The sequence below is a fragment of the Tarenaya hassleriana genome, unplaced genomic scaffold (genome assembly GCF_000463585.1).
Source record: "Tarenaya hassleriana unplaced genomic scaffold, ASM46358v1 Cleome1, whole genome shotgun sequence".
Classification (NCBI taxonomy): domain Eukaryota; kingdom Viridiplantae; phylum Streptophyta; class Magnoliopsida; order Brassicales; family Cleomaceae; genus Tarenaya; species Tarenaya hassleriana.
Window position 1 is genome coordinate 7,639,135 of NW_010960187.1, and position 19,805 is coordinate 7,658,939.

Here is a 19,805-nt window from a genome sequence, read left to right on the forward strand (position 1 = left end):
TTAAAAATTGGATATTTTATTAATAAAAAATGAACTGAAGATTTATAAAAATGATTTAATTTTTTTAAAAATAAATTTTAACTTGTGTGACTATTATATTTTAAATAAATTCCAAGAATTCTAATATAAAAGAAGTAGTGAAATATTTAATAGTTGATGATCTAAAATTCTACCCGAGTTTTAACAAAAAAAAAAAGGTAGAGGGCATGGTGTACTAAATGTTTAGTAAAGGTGACATTCGATAGGAATTGAAAATATGGGGATATGAAAGCGAAGAATTTAAGAATAACAGGATGCAACGGTAATTTGTTCTGTCGTTCCTTTTTTTTTAAAAAAAAAAAGCCCCAAAAATAATGATTAAATCAAAATAATTATTGTCATTTTCTTTTATCGATTATCTACTCTCTACTACAAAATTAACGCACCAAGAAGAAAAACAGAGAGTGAATGCTTTCTTCGAACGCGCTCTCTCTACTAATCTTCTTCGTCGCCGTCGTCGCCGTCGTCGTCGTCGTCTTCTCGTCGACTGTCACTGCTGAATCTACTGTGAGTTGAAGCTCTTTGGCTGTACGTACAACTCATTTGTGAGCAATGATTAGGGATCTGATACTCTGATACCACCGTTTTCCTGGAGTCGTGGTGCTCCGAGTTTCTGATCGATCCTCTTCGTACTGCTGAATCTGGTAATTTGAGAGGTTTCTATTGTGGGTTCAGCTAGTTGTGGTTAATTTCCCATGGATTCGAACTATCTTGAGTTTCTGTCCCGATTCGTGGTTTTGGGCAATTGGATTTAAATGGTTCGGTTTCCTTGTATCCTAGGTTTTGATTCGATGTGTCTGGTTTCGTAGGTTTTCCGAAATGGGGAATTCGTCTGTTTAGATCTGCTGGTGGAAATCTAAGCTTACTGTTGGGAATGGATCTTGAGTAGCTAGGGCTGATGGTTGTACAAGATGTCGCTCTTTTTGTGGGACTACAAATCTGGAAATGGCTTAGTATGTAATAAAGTAGTATACTGCGCGTTACCAAAAAAAAAAAAAAAAAAAAAAGTAGTATACTCGGCAAAAATACTTGAAATTCTTAGTAAGCTGATCTGGTTCAACAATTTCTTTTATTTTATGGGTTTGGGGCTTGAAAACATTTTGTAGTATACTGTTTCTTGTAATTGTTTTCGGATTTTGATTGTTATGAGATGGTAAAAAAAACCCGTTGAATAGATGGGTTATTACCTAGAGTGTTCCATGTTAGAATATTGGTTCTGGTGATTGTTTATTTTGTCTCTAAGTCAATACATGCTAAGTATGCTTAGTATATTTTAGTATCATTATCAAAATATTCTTTTGAAACTCTGACTCTGCCTTTACATTGTCATCATCAGATTTTCAGCTGCGTCTCTGTGTTGGTCAACTTCGACGGTATAAAGATGGTGCCTTTACCTCTATGAGTTTTTATTTTTCATGTGTGGTCCTGGCTGGGGTTTGAGCTAGGGATGGATTTTTGAAGTGGTTAAAAAGGATGGTTACTTTGTAGTCTGGAACCAGATCTTTGTTTGTTAGTGGGATAGTTATGCCTTCTTGGTGGGGGAAGTCTTCGTCTAAAGATGAAAAGAAGAAAGCAAACAAGGAGAGTTTTATTGATACGTTGCATCGGAAATTTAGAATAATATCTGAGGATAGGTCCAGTGGTCGGTCAAGAGGGTCACGTAGACGTTGTGACGACATTGTTCCCGGAAGAGGAGCTCTTTCTCGAGTGCCATCAAGATCTCCATCTCCTTCAACTGAAGTATCACGTTGTCAGAGCTTTGCAGAAAGGTCTCATGCCTTACCTCTTCCACTTCCTACTGTGCATCCTCCTATTGTGAGTCGCACTGATTCGGGAATTAATGCATCAAAAGGACCGGGATTGAATAGAAGTTCTAAGCCTTCATTTGTACCACTTCCAAAGCCCCAAAGTGCTGCAAGCAGGATCGATTATACAGGTACTGAGGCTGACTTGGCGACTGCTTCTGTATCAAGTGGAAGTTCTGTGGGTGACAACCCATCCGACTCACTTCCCAGTCCCTTGGCTTCTGATTGTGAAAATGGGAACAGGGCTGCTGTTGGCAACTCTTCGAGGTCAGCTGTACTGTAATAATTTTATTTTCCCTCTTCTGCTCTCTCTCTCTACCCCCCCCCCCTTTCAGTTGTCCCCTTTTTTTCTGAGCTTAGTGTTTTGTTTGTGCACAGAAAGAAGAAGAATTTGTGTTCACTGACGTATCCGAGCGGCCAGTTCCATCTCTACTGAGGGGATTCAGTGCTCCAGTTCGTCTTGAAACCGATCTTTCTGATGATGACTTGTTCTTCCTGCTAGCCCATGACTCAGACGAGTTCAACCGGTTTGTGCTTGTCTAAAACATAGAAATTCTCGTGCTCTTCTCATGTCGATCATCATTCATTCCTGGGATTTCTGTATTTCAGCTGGGAGGCTGGTCAAGTTCTTGCAAAGAAGCTTATGCTAAGCTTAGTTTCTGATTTCCAGCAAAAGAAGCCATTGGTTCTAAATCCCAAGTTTGTGCAAGGTCTTAGCAGTATACTCTCCGAGTCAAGCTTAGACAAAGTACTTCTCCGAAACTTTCCATTATTCAAGAATGTTACGAATGTTGATGATTTTTTTTGGAATTAATACGTTCTTTGCTGCCTAGGAATTTATTGCCAATGCAATAACACTGCCTGGTGAGGGAGAGATAATGGACATGATGACGGTTGCAGATCCCGATGCTGTTCACGCTGTTAGAACGTTTGTCAGAAAGCAGCTTGCATCTGAACTAAAAGCTGAGCTTCTAAAGGCAGTAAGTCATCTTCTGTATACATATCGGCTGCTTCAGATAGTTAAAGATCGAGTACCGGGCACTCAGGATTCCAGAACCCCCCCCCCCCCCCCTCCTCTCTCTCTCTCTCTCTCAACATGTTTCCTCTGACTTTATCCACAGGGACCAATCCCCTCATGGTCACAAATACTCAGCTGAGCTTCTCATGCCAGTTCCTGTTTTAAGTAATAAAACTCAGATTCTGTCGACATCTCCTAAACGGAGACCTCTTGGCAGCCATGTGCAGAATCTACAAATTCCTCGAAGAGATATTCTCTGCAGTGCTCCAGACAGCTTGTTGTCTAGTCCTTCTAGGAGTCCGATGCGATCATGTGTTCCGGATCAAGTCTCAAACCATGGATTGTTATTTGGAAAACCATATTCAGATGTTTCCTTGCTTGGGTCTGGGCAATGCTCAAGCCCAGGTTCAGGTTACAACTCTGGTAATAATTCCATTGGTGGAGATATGTCTGGTCAGCTGTTTTGGCTTCAGAGCAGGTGCAGTCCTGAATGTTCCCCTGTTCCTAGTCCAAGAATGACAAGCCCTGGTCCTAGTTCCAGAATACACAGTGGAACCGTTACCCCACTTCATCCACGAGCTGGAGGATCAACCACTGGGTCTCCAACTAGACGGCTCGATGATAGCAAACAGCAAAGTCATCGCCTCCCTCTCCCGCCGTTAACAATTTCAAATACTTGCCCATTTTCTCCCACCTATTCAGCAGCCACCTCTCCGTCAGTCCCCCGAAGTCCTGCAAGGGCGGAGGCTATAGTGAGCCCTGGATCACGGTGGAAGAAAGGGCGTTTACTTGGGCGGGGCAGTTTTGGACATGTGTATCTTGGTTTCAACAGGTCCGTTTAATAATCTGTACCTGGTTTCATGCTGGCTATGAGATTAATTCAGATGCTAAATCATGCAGCTTTTCATTGGACATTATATTTTGGTGTACTCGTATAACTGCTTGGTGCTCCTGGTTTATCGGTTTTATTTTCTTTTTCTCAGTGAAAGTGGTGAGATGTGTGCCATGAAAGAAGTTACCCTATGTCCGGATGATCCAAAGTCGAAGGAGTGCGCTCAGCAGCTGGGGCAAGTGAGTTGCACCTCATGAGCGCTTAAATTTTTTACATGCGTTATTTATTCAGTTGACTTTTTTTAACACACCAGTTCTCTCTCAATAATTTGGCAGGAGATTGCACTTCTAAGCCGGTTAAGACATCCTAATATAGTACAGTACTATGGCTCTGAAACTGTAAGACATCCCTGTGCTGTGATCCAGACAGAATGCTAACCACTGATGAGTCAATTTTTTTTTCCCGTGGCTTCATTGTTCTAACTTCTCTGCGTCTAAAACAGGTAGATGACAAGCTGTATATATATCTGGAGTTTGTCTCTGGTGGTTCAATCTATAAGCTTCTTCAAGAATATGGACAGTTCGGGGGGAATGCAATTCGTAACTACACACACCAAATTTTGTCAGGGCTTGCCTATTTGCATGGGAAAAAAACTGTGCATAGGTGAAAGACTTGGTTCTATACTTTGTCCTGATTCCTCCTTACCTTACCGAACAATACGTGTCCTTGCATATTGGAGAATTAAGCAAATATGTGTTTAAACTTTATTCAGAGACATCAAAGGAGCAAATATATTGGTGGATCCCCATGGACGGGTGAAGTTGGCAGATTTTGGAATGGCAAAACATGTAAGAACGAATATATTCTCTTCAATCTTGTTCCCTGCATTCTTTTTGTCTGTTCAAAACCCTGCCTCGAGTAAGAGATGATTTGTAAATGTTATCGTATGGGACCCTGATCTGGTTTTGATTACCCGAAACAGCTATTAACAATGCATTCTAATAAAAGATTCCTTGGACAAAACGCAGATTACTGCTCAGTCTGGTCCTTTATCATTCAAGGGGAGCCCTTATTGGATGGCACCCGAGGTACACGTTGTTATTTTCTCCTTCTAGGAGGTTATTTATTTATCGAGGTGATGCTTTCTGATAATGCCCATATTCGTCCTGTTTTCAGGTTATAAAGAACTCAAGTGGCAGTAACCTTGCACGCGACATATGGAGTCTTGGATGTACAGTTCTGGAAATGGCTACAACAAAACCACCATGGAGCCAGTATGAAGGGGTTAGTAACTATTTAGACTCAACCACTGATCAGTCATTTGAATGCCTCACCAAACCACCATGGACCATAATCATACGTGTGCAATCTTGAAAAGGTTCCGGCAATGTTCAAGATTGGGAATAGCAAGGAACTTCCAGAGATCCCGGATCATTTGTCGGAGGAGGGAAAGGACTTTGTGAGACAATGCCTACAGAGGAATCCTGCAAATCGTCCTTCGGCTGCCGAACTTTTAGAGCACCCATTTGTAAGAAACGCCGGGCAGCCGCTAGAAAGGCCTATCACGAGCGCTGAGCCCGCAGAAACCACCATGCCTATGGCATCAAATGCTACGAGATCAGAGGTACTAAACAAGTTTTTTCCTCATTAAACAAGTTTTTTCTTCATCTCGTTGCTTGCTTCAGGTTTGCCTTACTGATCTTTTGTTCAGGATATGGCAACTGCAAGAAGTCTTCCATGCCTGCTGGACTCAGAAGATGCAACCAATCTTCAACCCAAAAGTTTAAAACCCGGCTCAGTGTTTAGGTACCTTAGTCTTCTGCTCTATTTTAGTTTTTGTGTCCTGATCATCATCATTACATGGATATTACTTTAACCAGATTGACTAAAACTCGCGGTATTTTCTTCCAGTGCATCCCATTCGCCAAGGAACTCGTCATGTCCGATTTCACCAATCGAGAGTCTGATCCTTCACGCACGTTCTCCACAGCACATAAGCGGGAGAAGGTCGCCGTCCCCAATATCAAGCCCACATTGTGTCTCTGGTTCATCAACACCTCTAACCGGAGGTGGCAATGGGGCCATCCCGTTCCATCACCAAAGACAGATAGTAACTAACTATGTGCATGAAGGCATAGGATCCAGCAGAAGCCCTGGGAACAACTGCTTCTACGGAAACAGCAACATGTTCCAAGACCTAAGGCACGATAATATCTCCCGGGGTAATACCAGGACGCAGCCTCATGTTTTCTGGGAGAACAATGGTTCCATCCAACCGAGCTACGAGTGGAATAATCTCAAGGACAGTCAGCCTGTCCTGTCGGATCATGTGTCCCAACAGCTCCTAAGTGAGCATCTGAAACTGAAAACACTTGACCTGAGATCTGGTTTCTTGATTCCTGGTCCCACCAATGGAGGAACGTAGCTTGGTGGCCCCTCTGTTTCAGTAGCTTTTGGAGTTACAGCCATAGTTAGGTTGTTAGGAACCAACCAACCCTTCATCAGGACCAGGCTTCTTTTGCAGAGTAGTAGTACCAATAGCCTGAAGATAGGGTCGGGATCAAAATTCGCAAGACTGGTTTTTGGAATTCAGAAGAGCTCTTCTTTGGTGAGGAACGTTCATTCATGCAAAAAGGGAAGAAATGTACATTTTGTATTCCCTTTTGGAACCAGGAAAATGGGAGACAGACTGAAGAGAAATGTACATCTGTGTACAGAAGCTTCGGGATGAAGTGAAGGGCTCTGAAGTAGTCATTTGTATCTCTTTGGTAATGAGAAAAGGTGGGAAATATATGAGCAAAAGCTCGAACCAAAGGATCAAATCCCATGTACCGTTATTTGAAATTTGAAAAATAAATTAATTTGGTCATTCACTTTGTTTGCTGGTTTGCTTTAGCTGTATCAGTTTGGAATTGTGCATAAGTATATAGGGGAAAGTAGTTTATTAATATAAAATTTAGGTGATATTAATGAAATGATATTTTTCAAAACATTTGTGAACTAATTTTATAAATAGAAAATGTACAAAAGTACCTTTAAACACCAATGTCTAATCCTTATAAAATGGTAAAAAAATTAAATAATAGTCAAGAATTTAAAAAAAAATAATTAGTAATTTACTAATTTCGATCGCGTCTCAAAAAAAGTATATGTGGGCCGACGAAAAAAGTGTAAGGGCCCATTAGTAATAATTGAAGAAAGATAAATGGGCCGAACAGGCCCTCATTAGAAGCGATGTCCAAAACAGAAGTGTCTGCTTATACACACGTGCCCTTCACCATCAACTGTCTCACATTGCATGCATATATATACATATATATGAATGCATATCTAAATTCTAATATAATTACAGAAACCATACAGACAGAGATCATCGATGATAATATAGCACAACCATAGATTCAAAGATAAAAGATTATTACGTTACATTACATTTACGTTATACAAATCGTGTCATTGTAACTTCAGTCGTGGAAATGGTGTGGAAGAGGGCTCTGCTGCTCAAGCCTGATATGAGGGCATGGTCTCTCTGGCTCTCCCTTTGTCCACAGAACATTGAAATCTCCTCTCTTCCGGCTTAATGTTATTAGGGTTCCTTCATTTGCAAAACCCAACCCAAAAGGTCCATGAATTTTCCGGTTAAGCTAATAAAACCGTAAAAGGGAGGAGGAGGAGAAAGCATTTTGGTTACCGAGTGTGAAGGGGACGATGTAGAGCAATGCGGGTTGGCCATGTCCATCCATTAGGTTAAGAGCCACGTAAGTTATCAAAAGACCTGCACGTGAAAATTCCGATCATGAAATGGCATCAAGAAGAGGCTTAAACCTACCTCGGTTCCATGCGCTTTGAGGCCAGAAATCGAAGAACTAAAGGGTCAGAGTATTGAACGGCTCATTGCATGAAAATGAATGCTACAAATGCCTCTACTTGCCCTCGGAAAAGCTAGATACCGTTGAGGATTTTCAATGACAAGTGGAAGGTTACAATTCTGATTAGATAGTAGCTTCGGTCATCTAGATTGACTGGTCTAATAGGCAAGGTTTGATAAAACCCGAAATTATATGAATCCATCTCAAAGTCTGTTGGTCTTAACTTTACCCGTTAAAATCTTCCAAACAATCATTATATGATCTAGAAAATGAGAGGAGTGTTATGTAGTGTGTGTGATTTTATTACCTAATCCATAGGCAGTGACTGCCCAAATGAAGTAGCCGGTCCGGAGAGTCTTGTTAGCCAGCCAGTCATACCTGCAAAGACCAAGACAGAACTCACAAAGCTGTTTTTATGTCTCTTCACTTCATAAGCTCCAGGTTTTATGCTATAAGCTGTTGGGCATAATAAAGCTTGGAACTTTGAGAGAGGGAGAAAGAGAGAGAGCGAGAGAGAACTATAGGAAGGCTTCGAACCTGAGAGAGAAGGCAATTAGCAAACCGGGCAAAAGTATATCACCAAATCCGATGATGCTGTATCCTCCCCAAGGATCAAACATCCGTGGAATCTTCAGTAGCATCGGGATTCCATCTTCCCCGCTTCTGTCACCGCGAGCTACCTGCGGACAAAACCACAAACACTTTTATGTCTTCTCAATTTTTTTGGATATTATAGGAGATGATAGTTGGGATACATACAACAATCATCACGCTTTCGTGGAACAACTTCTTGGAAATAAATACCCAGAAGATGTCGTACAAGAAGGCACAACTTAGAAGAACTGTCCCAACCTGTTTCATGAATAATGGCATTAGCAAGCAATATTTTTTTTCCCCAATGACCCACCATTTCTTTTGGGATGCATAGATAGAAAAGACTGAAACTTTAAAGAACAATTAAAAAAGAAAAGAAATTCTCAGCCATGTTGATCGTGAAAGGATCATCTCTCTCTTTGCTTTGCGGTAAAGGACATGTTCTTTTCCTTTTCACGAGTTCTCGAGAGTACATTACAATGATAAAAGTTAGATCAGTATGCGAACTTGACCTCAAAGAAACATGTTGAATAGATTACCTTAAGATTAGGGACATGGACAATTTGCAGTACCGTGATAATCAATGCAATACCCTAATCAACAAAGCAGCAAAATCAAGTACCATCTTATGGAATTGGGTTGTGTCTGAAAATGGAATCTGTGTCAAGGATGAAAAAACATTGTCATCATGCAGGATGCAGCTAAATGAAGAGTAACCCTTACAAGAATATTTTGGCCAATCCAAGCAAAGGAGACATCTCGGTAAATAGCCCAAAGAACGGAAAAAACAATGCAGAAAGGGGAAATTGCCAGAGTGAGGTACGAGATAGCTCCGAGGAGAGGTACTTTTATGTATGATTCTCCAGCACGTTTGAACCATCTGCGTAAAAAAGAGACAAGGCACATAATTTAAAACACGAACCTTAACCATGGTCCGAAGACATCTTCACCAAGTGCATTTAAGGTAAAAGGCTTTGTGGAAAGAAATCACAGTAGACCTTGATAGAAAAGCGACCAGGCAAGTTTGCAAACCCTGAAGATAAAGAAAATACTGTGTAAGACTAATGATTCTAACAAGGTAATAATCATAAATTGACAGAAATACCCATGTCTTACAAAAGATGGAACGAAAAAAGAATTGATACCTCGACACCACCAATGCAGAAAAGAACAACAAGAAGCTCCACAAACCAATAAGACATAAGCTTGTAAAGCACAACCAGGAAGCATGAAGCAAGAACAACGAAAAGAATAGCCGACGTTGTATTTATGTCTACAACGCCACTACCTACATCATTGCCACTTGGGATTTCATCCACAGCATCCTACATATAGGAGGAAATCAAACTTTAGAAATAAGCATATGCTCATCTAACAGGCCTTGAGGAGCGAAAAACAAAAAACAGGGCTATGGGTTTAGGTCAATGAGATAAAAAAACAAAAACAAAAACAAAACAAAACCATGTGAATCTCTTGCCACAAGTAAACAATTTCTCTACGGGATGGGCCCAGTTCATTGGAAAGATCATGCCTTGCCTTTACATTGTTTTGATATTTAATCTCAGGACGTCTCTTCCATAAATGAGCAAGTAAAAATGACCAAGAATGTCTTTTTTAGCTCAATGCACTATAAATGATTGATTTGCATCTCCCTGATCTAACTAGCTATCATGTCCCTTTTTTATATCACTGATATGCAAGCAGCTTTATGCATTAGTGGTTTACACTGTATAAACTTATTTAACGTAAATGTACTAGCTTAAGAATTGTTTCAAAAGCTCCTAAATAAGTGGAACATAGAGTACCTTGAGTAGTTTGTCATGTTCAATAGCAGCTTCTCGGGCACTCTGTGCAGACCAATAAGAGGCGCACAAAATGGTACCAACAGCCATCAACCACAAAAACACTTCTGCTATATCAACTGCCGGTCGCTTTGGGGAGTAAAGCTGCACCGACACTTTGAAAAGTATGAAACTTCATTCAGTTACTGACACGTATTTGTAGGAAACTCCAGCTTAATAAATTGAAACATACCATACCCGAAAGGGAGAGAAAAAGAAAATGAAAGCCAATCACTTATCAAAGAGATTTACCTTTTGAACTATTGGTGAGCATTTTTTCCAAGGTTGAACCAGCATCTTGAGGAAGGAGGACAGCAGGTATTTTGATATCTAAATCATTTTCATCCGGTTCACAAACCATCTTGTAAAGTTCTGTCAAACAAAGAGCATATACATAATTAATTTTTTTCCTTGAAACAAGATTACCAAAGTAACGCAGAGCAGCATAAATGGCATACATAAATAAATATTACAGTTCATCATAAAATTGTAGAAAAAAACGATACAGACTTGCAGCAAAATTGATTTCCAACACCCAATGGATATTGTAGAAACATCAAAGCAGTCAGATTATTAATTATAACAAATGATCTAAACACAACAAATCTATATACCTTTCTGATTATTAATGATAAGAACAGCAGATGCACCGGCAGCTTCTGCGTTGTTTGCCTTAGCTGTGAACTTACAATTGCCTCGGTCCACCATAACAACGTCTCCAGAAAGCTAGAAAAGTTAACCAGTAAGCTTTTACACATTCACAGGTTCATAACCAGATTGAAACAAGTGGATTAAACCTTGTTATTTGTCGGACTACAACAATCACGGGGATCTGAAAGAACAAGGTGTATCTGATTCGCGTTCTTCTCCTTGGATACTATCGGTTTCCCAAATCTGGCACCAACACCCACGAATTCTTCATCCTCAATACCATCAACCCACGTTTGAACTTTAACCTAAAAGAAAGAACCAGATGAACATAAATGCCAGCTATTACCGATACCAAATGGACAAGTCATGAAACAAGCATAAAAAAATCTCATCAAATTAAGTAGAAATTTCAACCTTAAACGGAAAAAATGGAAATTTGAGAATGAACGATACGAATGAAGGACGCAAAATCTCCGATTGATACTAGAGTTATCTTCAGGGCCAGCGATCAAAATCGGTTGGAGAGAACGTTTTCCAAAATGAATGACAGCAAGTGGAAATGAAAAAGTTTCACGAAAGATTGATCATAGGCCAACAGACCATCAGGATCATAAAAACAAAATTTAACATGCATAATTCAACTTTCACCAAGCAGACCAAAAAGGGCAATTAGAATCATCATTGAGAATATTCAATTTAATCAACCAAGCATAACTTAATTGCCAGGAACGAGCAATAACTAACAAAAGGAGCAGAAAGATGAAAGAAAAGGGAAACCTACCCAGAACCGCAAATTCATCACTATCATCAAGTAGCAGATAAACACTAAAGAGAACTAGATTCACTGGAAAATAACTAAATTGATTTCTAAATTTACACAACATAAATTTCAGAAACCAGAAATTCACGAGCTTTGGACTTCTGCTCAAGCTCTTGAAAACAGAAAACGGAGGAGGAAAAACGTAGAATTCGGTAAAATTGACGGGAATCAAAACAAGACCCAGCTGAATTCGGAGTGAGAAGAGAAATGGGAAGAAGAGTACCAAAACGAAGTCGTTCTCGCAACCGGGCTTCTTCGGAGCCAAATTGTCCTCGTGGATAATATCACCGGCGGAGACCGGAGAAAGACGACAGAGAAGTAAAATCTCGGCGGAGAAGAGAAGAACCCGGAGAAATCCCCGCAAATCCATCGATTCTGTCACAGATTCTCTCAAGAACAGAGAAAGAGGGAGAAACGAGAAGAGAGAAACAAGGAGGATTAAATAATTGAACAAATCGGAAAATATGCTAAAAACATAAATAAATGGGAATATTTATATAACACATATCGGTGCGGATCTACTCGAATTGTGGAAAGTGACATAAGCGGAAGACGGGAGTGAGAGAACGACGTCGTTTTACTGGTCAACTTTCTATATTTCGTTCTTTAGTGCGGTTAAATCGGTTTAGCTAAACCGATTTATCCAGAATCACCGGTTATGGGATAAGCAATTAGCCGAATAGTGAAATCTAGAACAATTAGTACTAAATAAAATTGTCGCGCTTAATAACCTATATATTTCTACTTATAGTTTTTTAATATTCCTACGTTTTTTTTTCTTTACCATTATTTGCTTTTGCTTTGACCAAATACAAAATTAAATTTGATAAGATGAAGCACAAATTCACGTCACATACATTTAATTCGGAATAAAAAAAATATATATACATATTTTCACTTGTAGGTTAGAGTGTAGATCGTATGTGGAATCTTGGAATCCTTAAGTCGCGACGTGGGACCGGACATACCATGTTATGTTTGTCTAACCAAACTAAAATTATTTGGTCTTCTTATGATATACGATTAGTTATTATTTAATTTATCGAGCTGGATACACGGAAGTGGAGCGCCCCCCTTGACTTGTTTACCATTGGACCAAACCAAAACTCATGATCGTATCTCATCTTCCACTTCTTATGGCTCCTCTCTCAAAGCTCGGAACAAGGTTAAGTCTCACTACTCAGTCATGTCTGGAAGTGAAAGAAACTGAAGTTCTGATACAAAACCATTCAGAATAGTCAAGACCCAGATGAGAAAAAAACAAGATCCTGTCTGAATCTCAGATGGACCTTGATCCTGAGACGGTACTGGGTTTGAGTTGGAAGACGGTGCTTGCGAACGAGACGGCATTTTCGGCTCAATGGGTGTCTCCAAGTCCAGATCTTTCTGTGTTTCGGCTGAATGAAATAGACATTTTGGAAACATCGTACGTACGTTCGAACCAGAAAGAACATTCAAAAGCTAAAAAATGTTATATAACGTACGTAATGTTTCATCTTCACTAAAGATTTCAGCGTAGGATCTTGTCACACGCGGCAAGCCAGCCGATCATGGAAAGAACCAAACATCAAGATTCAAACGAAGCGAAAGGAGGAGGGGGATACATTGTATCGAAACAAGAACCCTATAACTAGACTCAAACTAAGATGAGTATATATGTATAGCAGTTTAGTAGCTTCTTGAACTGTCTGCATGCGATGCATGCATGGGAGTAGGTGTACGTAAAAACATTATTCAAGTTATCATCCACTTAATGTCATGTACCAGAAAAAGAGCAAGAACATCCGTCTCCAACAACATGACATGCAAGTGGACGTGGACGTATCTTCGCAATTTCAAGGTTCTTAGATATACATACAAATATATACATCGGTACATCTGTTCTTTTTCTTTTTTCTCTGTGTGTTTTTTTTTATATAACTCAGTGTGTGTATATCATATATTCATATGTATGCATTGGTTCGTTCAAGGGAAAAGATGATAATGTTCCGGGATTATTGTGTGAAAGGTATTTGGATGTCTAATATTCAAACGTCGATTAACTATGTATAACTGTATCTGTACATGATATGATCAATGTCAAAATACATGTTTCTTTGAAAAGGGTTTTTGAAATTACTGTCAAATATAAATGTTAAATGGAAATTATGTTTTGATCGAACTTTGCAATATATATATATATATATTCAACAGTTTAGGGGAAAATAGATCATATGATACCATACCATCCATTTATAGGTAATCAACATTCACTGTGAAAATCATCCCAAAATTTTAATGTTTGATGTTCATAGTGAATTAATTTTCAGTGAAACGCATCGTTTTCGGGCCCTTTGGATGCGATCGAATGACACAAGAGGACATGCAGAACACCTTTGGGAAATTGCCATTTTTACTTGATAATGGTAAAACTTTGACCCTTTTTTTAAATCAAACATTGTTTTCGCAATCCCAGTAGCTACTAAAAAATGGCAAAAAAACATGCCGTATTGGGATCTGATTCTCTCTCTCTCTCTCTACATATATATATAATATATATATATATATATATAAAATAACATTGTAACGTGCATGTGCACTAGATACTACCTTCTTGAAAGGATATTATAAACTAGAAGTCAATGTTCATAAAATGCATACAATGAATAACATATGCATATATATATATATATATATATATATATATATGTATGTGTGTGTATTTATGTATGCGTGACTTGTAATTTCGAGTAGATTTTTTTTGTGTGGTTTACATTGAGAGTTAAAAAAAAAATAATACAAAATATTAGGATGGAGAGGGAGAGATGGAGAAGAAGACAAAAGCAAAAGCTTAATTTGAAAGCATTGTCTTCTTCTTCAATCGCCGTGAATATCAATTCTACAGATTTTCAACGTCCCTTTCGTTCTCACGTCCCTATCTTCCTTTCTATCTTTTTTTTTTTTTGGTTTTTTCTCCATATTTTAAAAAAAACTTTCACCTGCTTTGCAAAAACACCGTAGTAAAAATTAATTTATTGCGTAAAAGCCGTCTCCATATTAAAACCGATTAAAGAACATGAAAGGAGTAAACACTAGGGAAAATCACCCAAATAACCCATTTGGGTCGCATCTATTTCCGTGTACACCATCCAAAAAAAAAATTTTTTTTTTTTCAATTTTAACCCACTTTTCGGTGGGAAAAGTCTGAAATACCCTTTTCGTTTTATTTTTTGCGGCTTTATTACGACTAACATATAACTGATATATAACTAAAAATAAGATAGATGATTTTTTGTCACATTTTTTAGAATCAATTGTAACTATATTTAGACTTAATTACGAAGTCGTAATAACGAAGTTGTTTTTGAACGGATAAATATCGTAATTCATTAAGGGTAATTTCGTCTTTTCGAAGGGAAAAAAATGTGTTATGTTTTCGGTGGTGTACAGATGAAATAGATGCGACCCAAGTTGGTTATTTGGGTAAAAAACCCTAAACACTAGGGGTGGACATAATATCCGAAAAAACCATACAGATCGGATACGGATATTTATTTTGAAATATTTATCGGATATGGATCGGATACGGATATCAAATTCGAATTATCCGACATATCCGATCCGATCCGTACTAATTAATAATATTATTAAATATAAAAATAATTTGCTATACAGATGTAAAGTCCTTTATATTTACATATTTTGTAGGGATATTCAAGAAATATTTTATATATATTGAGATTTAGAATGTTTAATCTTTTGAATATTAAGATTTATTATGTTTAATTTTTTGAATTTTGAACTTTCAATATATTTGTATATGATACATTATGATTATATTTGTATTTGAATTGATTTAAAATATTTAATTTTTGAATTTTAAATTGTGAATAAATTTATATTAAATAACTTATATAATTTATTTATATTTAAAATTGTTATTTAAATTTGAATTAAAATTTTATAATTTTATATGTCGGATACGGATATTCGTAAATATCCGCGATATTTACGGATATCCGAAATTATAGATATACGTACGGATCAGATACGGATAGTAAAATCGAGTATTTATGCGGATCAGATACGGATACGGATATCTCAAAAATCACGGATATCCAATTCGTACCCACCCCTAGTAAACAGTGTTCTCCTTTATTAAAAAAAATAGAAATTAATTAACTGCAATATTCTCAAAATAAGTTGGCCATATATTAATGATTAGTCAATGTCTATCTTTAAATTTTCACCTAATTTATTTTCATTATGAAAATTTGTTATTCTTTGGTCGCCTCCTCTCGCCATTTCCTTGCGTTTCTCTCTCCTTTCGCTATTATTTTTATTTATTTTTTCCTTTGGTTTCTTACATTTTTTCCCCTCTTTCTTTTTCATGGCACAACATTTTCTCTCACAGTCGTCGTCATCGTTCTTCTTCTGCTTCTTCTTCCTCTTCTTCTTCACTACAACAGCGACGAGCACTTGCGACGCTTTAATGGCGAGGACCGATTCCAGAGATTAAACAGTAGTGCCCATTTATTGCCCCTACAAATTTCTTGACAAAAAAAAACCCAGAAAAAAAAAGAAAAATAGAAAATTGATTAATCTGGTAGATGAGGAGACAAGGGTCCCTTTAAAGATTTCTCCTTTTTATTACCTATTTTTTTTTTCCCACTCTCTGGAGATCCTCAATCCATCTTTGTGTTGGGTGTTTTTTTTTTTGTGGGGGGTTTTATGTTCAACACTGAGCCCAGCTCGCGATTGGCAACATCGCATTTTTATGAACACTCTCACCGAAAATCTCGGGTAAGTACATATCCGCTCATACTCATGTGTGTGTATATGCATGGAAATAAATATGCTGATGAGTTGAAAAATCTGGGCATGACATCAGCAAAACAAAGTCATGGAAAAGATGAAATTTTTATGCTAAAGGAAGGGTTTTTGTATCTGCTGAGAAATTGTGGTTTGTTTTCATGGAAGGTCGAGTTCAAGGGGGGAAAGGAAAGAGAGAGAAAGAGGTAGAAAAGAAAATAAATTTGATAGCTTTCTAATTCAACATGCCAAACGATGAACAGAAGAAGAAATTTTCAGACACAAGCAAGAATCTTGTTTTCCTGTCATTCCCATGTCTCTAGGTGCTTATACGTGTTTATTACACTTGACTTGATTATATCTAGAACACAAGTGTTCTGTGCAAGTCAAGAAATTTACTGCGAGTTGAGTAAGTGGCATGAATTCTGTACTGAAAAGTGCTCTTTGATCCTGGTTCACAGAGTGGGAGGTTTAGGTTTACGAGCAGAGACACGGTTTGATGCTCTCTGAGTTCTTCGATCATGGAGAAGAAGGAAACACAGAGAGGCAGCCCTGGAATTCTCCCCAAAAGTCCTCTCCTTTACGAGAAATACAAAGCCGGTTGTGGCTGGAGATTGATAAACTTCTTCGGTTTCAGACAAGATCGGTCTGGTAAGAAGCTGATTTCAGCCAAGTCGCACAGGTTCAGAGATTCTTCTGGTGAGTGTTTTCTTGATGGTTTCGGACATGAATCATCCTCATTGAAGTTTTTTTTTTTTATCAAGACAGCGAAGTTCTTTGATTCTCTTTTCGCAGGCAACGTTTATACTAAAAGTCAGCTTGATTTGCTCCAGAGGCTTCATGAGAAATGTCAGTGTAATAATGTAAGTTGACACAGGTTGTTCGGTTAGTTCATCGGTTATAATGCCTTTATAATATATGGAGCTTTTTAGGACATGTTTTGAGGAGTGGATTTTTTTGGTTTGCTCTTAGAATGTGAATGCTCAGCCTGTTGTGGAAGAAGAGATCTCATGTAGGCCTAAAACAAGGCGAAGATCCTCAGTTTCTGGAACCGAACATGAGAAGTATTATCCGAAATCTGTAAGGGAAATACCAAGTGAGGCGAGAAGGACGAAAAATCTAAAGGTGGAAACTTTTGATAACTCGGTTCAGGGTGAAGGAAAGGTTTGTTTCTCAGAGCAAAATCAATCTTCTTTGACTGAGACTGAGAGATCCGAGAAGAAGACGAGTGATAAGCAGCTGAGCATGAAAAAGGGCTGGGACCAAATTTGCAAGAACTTGGATCCAGATTTGGAGAAGTGCCCAGAGATTAACCTTCATGTTTGTGTGAATGAAGCGACTGAAGCATTGATATGCCAGAAGGCGAAAAAGGGAAGTGACCAGTCTAAGCAGTTCTTGGAAGCACTGGATGTTCTGAGTTCAAACAAAGAATTATTCGTTACTCTCCTGCAAGATCCAAATTCTTTCTCGGCAAAGCGTGGCCAAGATTTTCCGGGATCCCGGCCAAAAGACCGGGAAGCTAAGTGTTCTTCCAACACTGCAACATTTGAAACTCGAGTAAAAGATGTAGGAGAACCAGATGAATTGGACAGAATTGTTGTCTTGAAGCCTAGGTTAACTAGTTCAGGTGAAGATGCAAGTGCCTACTTGAGATTCAAACATATGGCTAAGAAGTTGAAACTTGTTATCGGGTCCAACAAGAATGATCGCTGTGAAAACAAGCTTCTAGGCGCAATCTGTAGCCCTGAAGATAGTTGTGAAGCTAATGAAGCCAAGACTGCTCCCAGAAAAAGCGATGCTATTAAGAGAATGGAGAAAACGAGTGAGGAAAGAGATTATTCCCAACGGAGATCTGATGCTTCAATGGAGATCTTTAAATGCAAGAAACGGGTTGGATCTTATGTTTTCAAGTCAACCCCTGAGAATGATCTTTCACCAAGGAGGCTCATGGTGGAAAGACAACATGAGAGAACAAGCTCGTCGCCTGTTTATGAAGTTCCTCATGCACTGAGTAGTTTCTGGAAGGAGCACGATACTGATGTTAGCCCTGAGACAAGATTGAAGGATAGAAACCAGAAGCAGCATTACAGATTACAATCCTCGGGCAAGAACGTTGAAGTGTTCAACTCGAAACACGGTTTTCAGCACAGATCGTCTGATGAATGCTTTTCAGAACGTCTCGATGAAGATGGGTGTGGAGGTAAAGCTCTGAAAAGTTCAATAAATCCTCTCTAAAGCCAAGATGTATCTATCTTTCAAATGAGCAATCCATATGATGAGATTTTCAGGTTCTGCTGCTTACAGCAATCTGAGACCTGGCATGGAGGATGAATGCCTGGAACAGAGATCCTCAGAGAGTTCATGCATGGTAAATTTTGGGAAAGAGACATTTCTTGTTACTATTCTCAGCTTTAATTTAGCATCAAGAATGCAACATAACGATATAATATACTTTGATTTGGGTCCAGGAGTCTTGTAAAGACAATCACTCAACAATTCTGGAGATGAAAACACTTATTTCAGAGTTTTCTAGTCCAGAAAGATCAAACAGCAACGTTAACGACCATAAACAAGAACAGGAGCACCCAAGTCCCGTCTCTGTTCTTACGAGATTTCACATTGAAGAAGATTCTGCCAGTCCTGGAATAGCAAACCCATTAATTGGTAAGACCAGATCTAAACTTATTTTAGATTGTCAACTCGCTGTTCGTTTTCATTCCATCCCAAAAATACATACAAACCCGTGTATGCATTCGTGCAGAAGAGCATATCGGTTTATCTTCTGAGCCCAGAATCGACCTTACGAGCGTATTGGAGAGAGGGTCGGTTCAGGAGTTTGTGAAGATAGTTCTCAAGATTTCTGGATTGAACTGGACAGAACTTATCACAAAATGCACTGTCTCATCACTTGAATCCTCACTGCTCGATCAATTCTCACACAATGATCAGCATCAGCATCTGGTTCTTGACTACACAAGCGAGGTTCTGAATGAATTATACAGAGACATCAAGTCATGGCCTTTCATACGGTTAAAGAACCCGAGACTCGCACTTTTTGCTCTGAGAAACGATCTGGTTCACCAAGCCATGAAACTTTTTGACTGGAATTTGCTCTGCCACTCTGGCCCTCGAAGAACATTAGATCAGCTTATGGAGAAAGATCTGACAAAACCCTGTCTGTGGATGGATTTCGGCGGTGAAACAGAGGGTGTTGTGTCGGATGTTGTGGAACAAGTCTTGGAACAGTTGGAGATGGAGGTTGCCACTGAGCTGGGAACAATGGCCACAAGGATATTCTAATTTTTTACGAGCTTATTCAACATTCTTATAACAACCATTTAATGATATGCATGATTAAAATGTATCAACATCGTTTTTGTGGTGTAATTTAGTTTATGCAGTTTGAGACAGCTTCTGCCTCGTTCAGAAGTGTTTGACTGTTGACCAAAAGATTCTAACTTTTGTTTGGGTAAATTATAAAAGGTTCCATTTTTTTCCTTCTTTGTTTTCGGTTCCTCTGATTCAGACAATTAGGCTAAACCCTA

At 38.6% G+C, this 19,805-nt stretch overlaps 3 protein-coding genes across 6 annotated transcripts; 2 read left to right on the top strand and 1 right to left on the bottom strand.

The window, feature by feature from the left end:
- Positions 1-405: 405 nt before the first annotated feature.
- Positions 406-6,570, top strand: LOC104817950 (mitogen-activated protein kinase kinase kinase YODA-like). 2 transcript variants are annotated; one of them, XM_010547355.1, is made up of 12 exons: positions 406-683; positions 1,376-2,111; positions 2,966-3,694; positions 3,846-3,933; positions 4,030-4,092; positions 4,197-4,357; positions 4,467-4,542; positions 4,723-4,782; positions 4,871-4,978; positions 5,073-5,318; positions 5,406-5,500; positions 5,606-6,570. In XM_010547355.1, exons 2-12 carry the CDS (start codon positions 1,564-1,566, stop codon positions 6,117-6,119), a joined length of 2,688 nt encoding a protein of 895 aa, XP_010545657.1. In that variant the 5' UTR covers positions 406-683; positions 1,376-1,563; the 3' UTR covers positions 6,120-6,570. The 2 variants fall into 2 exon arrangements, with proteins under 2 accessions (XP_010545657.1, XP_010545665.1); XM_010547363.1 differs by having other exon boundaries at positions 406-546.
- A 359-nt stretch (positions 6,571-6,929) lies between these two features.
- On the bottom strand, positions 6,930-11,923 carry LOC104817964 (signal peptide peptidase-like 2). The gene is made up of 14 exons (XM_010547375.2): positions 11,693-11,923; positions 10,796-10,954; positions 10,613-10,724; positions 10,251-10,370; positions 9,963-10,114; positions 9,303-9,482; positions 9,156-9,190; positions 8,881-9,037; positions 8,697-8,750; positions 8,323-8,415; positions 8,101-8,243; positions 7,871-7,941; positions 7,386-7,469; positions 6,930-7,289 (listed from the first exon to the last, which is right to left on the bottom strand). Exons 1-14 carry the CDS (start codon positions 11,837-11,839, stop codon positions 7,159-7,161), a joined length of 1,638 nt encoding a protein of 545 aa, XP_010545677.1. The 5' UTR covers positions 11,840-11,923; the 3' UTR covers positions 6,930-7,158.
- A 3,883-nt stretch (positions 11,924-15,806) lies between these two features.
- Positions 15,807-19,757, top strand: LOC104817974. Of its 3 annotated transcripts, XM_010547403.2 has the most exons (8): positions 15,807-16,251; positions 16,429-16,466; positions 16,722-16,959; positions 17,056-17,123; positions 17,233-18,460; positions 18,549-18,628; positions 18,729-18,924; positions 19,022-19,757. In XM_010547403.2, exons 3-8 carry the CDS (start codon positions 16,782-16,784, stop codon positions 19,558-19,560), a joined length of 2,289 nt encoding a protein of 762 aa, XP_010545705.1. In that variant the 5' UTR covers positions 15,807-16,251; positions 16,429-16,466; positions 16,722-16,781; the 3' UTR covers positions 19,561-19,757. The 3 variants fall into 3 exon arrangements, with proteins under 3 accessions (XP_010545705.1, XP_010545690.1, XP_010545697.1); XM_010547388.1 differs by lacking the exon at positions 16,429-16,466; XM_010547395.2 differs by lacking the exons at positions 15,807-16,251; positions 16,429-16,466 and adding an exon at positions 16,474-16,583.
- Positions 19,758-19,805: the final 48 nt, after the last annotated feature.

Bases quoted from the DNA above. Each gene is read 5' to 3' on its own strand.
- LOC104817950 (XM_010547355.1), top strand. From the start codon at position 1,564: ATGCCTTCTTGGTGGGGGAAGTCTTCGTCTAAAGATGAAAAGAAGAAA. The intron at 4,358-4,466 runs GTGAAAGACTTG...AACTTTATTCAG, and splicing joins GGGAAAAAAACTGTGCATAG to AGACATCAAAGGAGCAAATA. The intron at 5,501-5,605 runs GTACCTTAGTCT...ATTTTCTTCCAG, and splicing joins AAACCCGGCTCAGTGTTTAG to TGCATCCCATTCGCCAAGGA.
- LOC104817964 (XM_010547375.2), bottom strand. From the start codon at position 11,839: ATGGATTTGCGGGGATTTCTCCGGGTTCTTCTCTTCTCCGCCGAGATT. The intron at 10,955-11,692 runs GTACTCTTCTTC...TCTTTCTTTTAG, and splicing joins GCGAGAACGACTTCGTTTTG to GTTAAAGTTCAAACGTGGGT. The intron at 10,115-10,250 runs GTAAATCTCTTT...TACTTTTCAAAG, and splicing joins GCTCACCAATAGTTCAAAAG to TGTCGGTGCAGCTTTACTCC.
- LOC104817974 (XM_010547403.2), top strand. From the start codon at position 16,782: ATGGAGAAGAAGGAAACACAGAGAGGCAGCCCTGGAATTCTCCCCAAA. The intron at 18,461-18,548 runs GTAAAGCTCTGA...TGAGATTTTCAG, and splicing joins CGATGAAGATGGGTGTGGAG to GTTCTGCTGCTTACAGCAAT. The intron at 18,925-19,021 runs GTAAGACCAGAT...GCATTCGTGCAG, and splicing joins AATAGCAAACCCATTAATTG to AAGAGCATATCGGTTTATCT.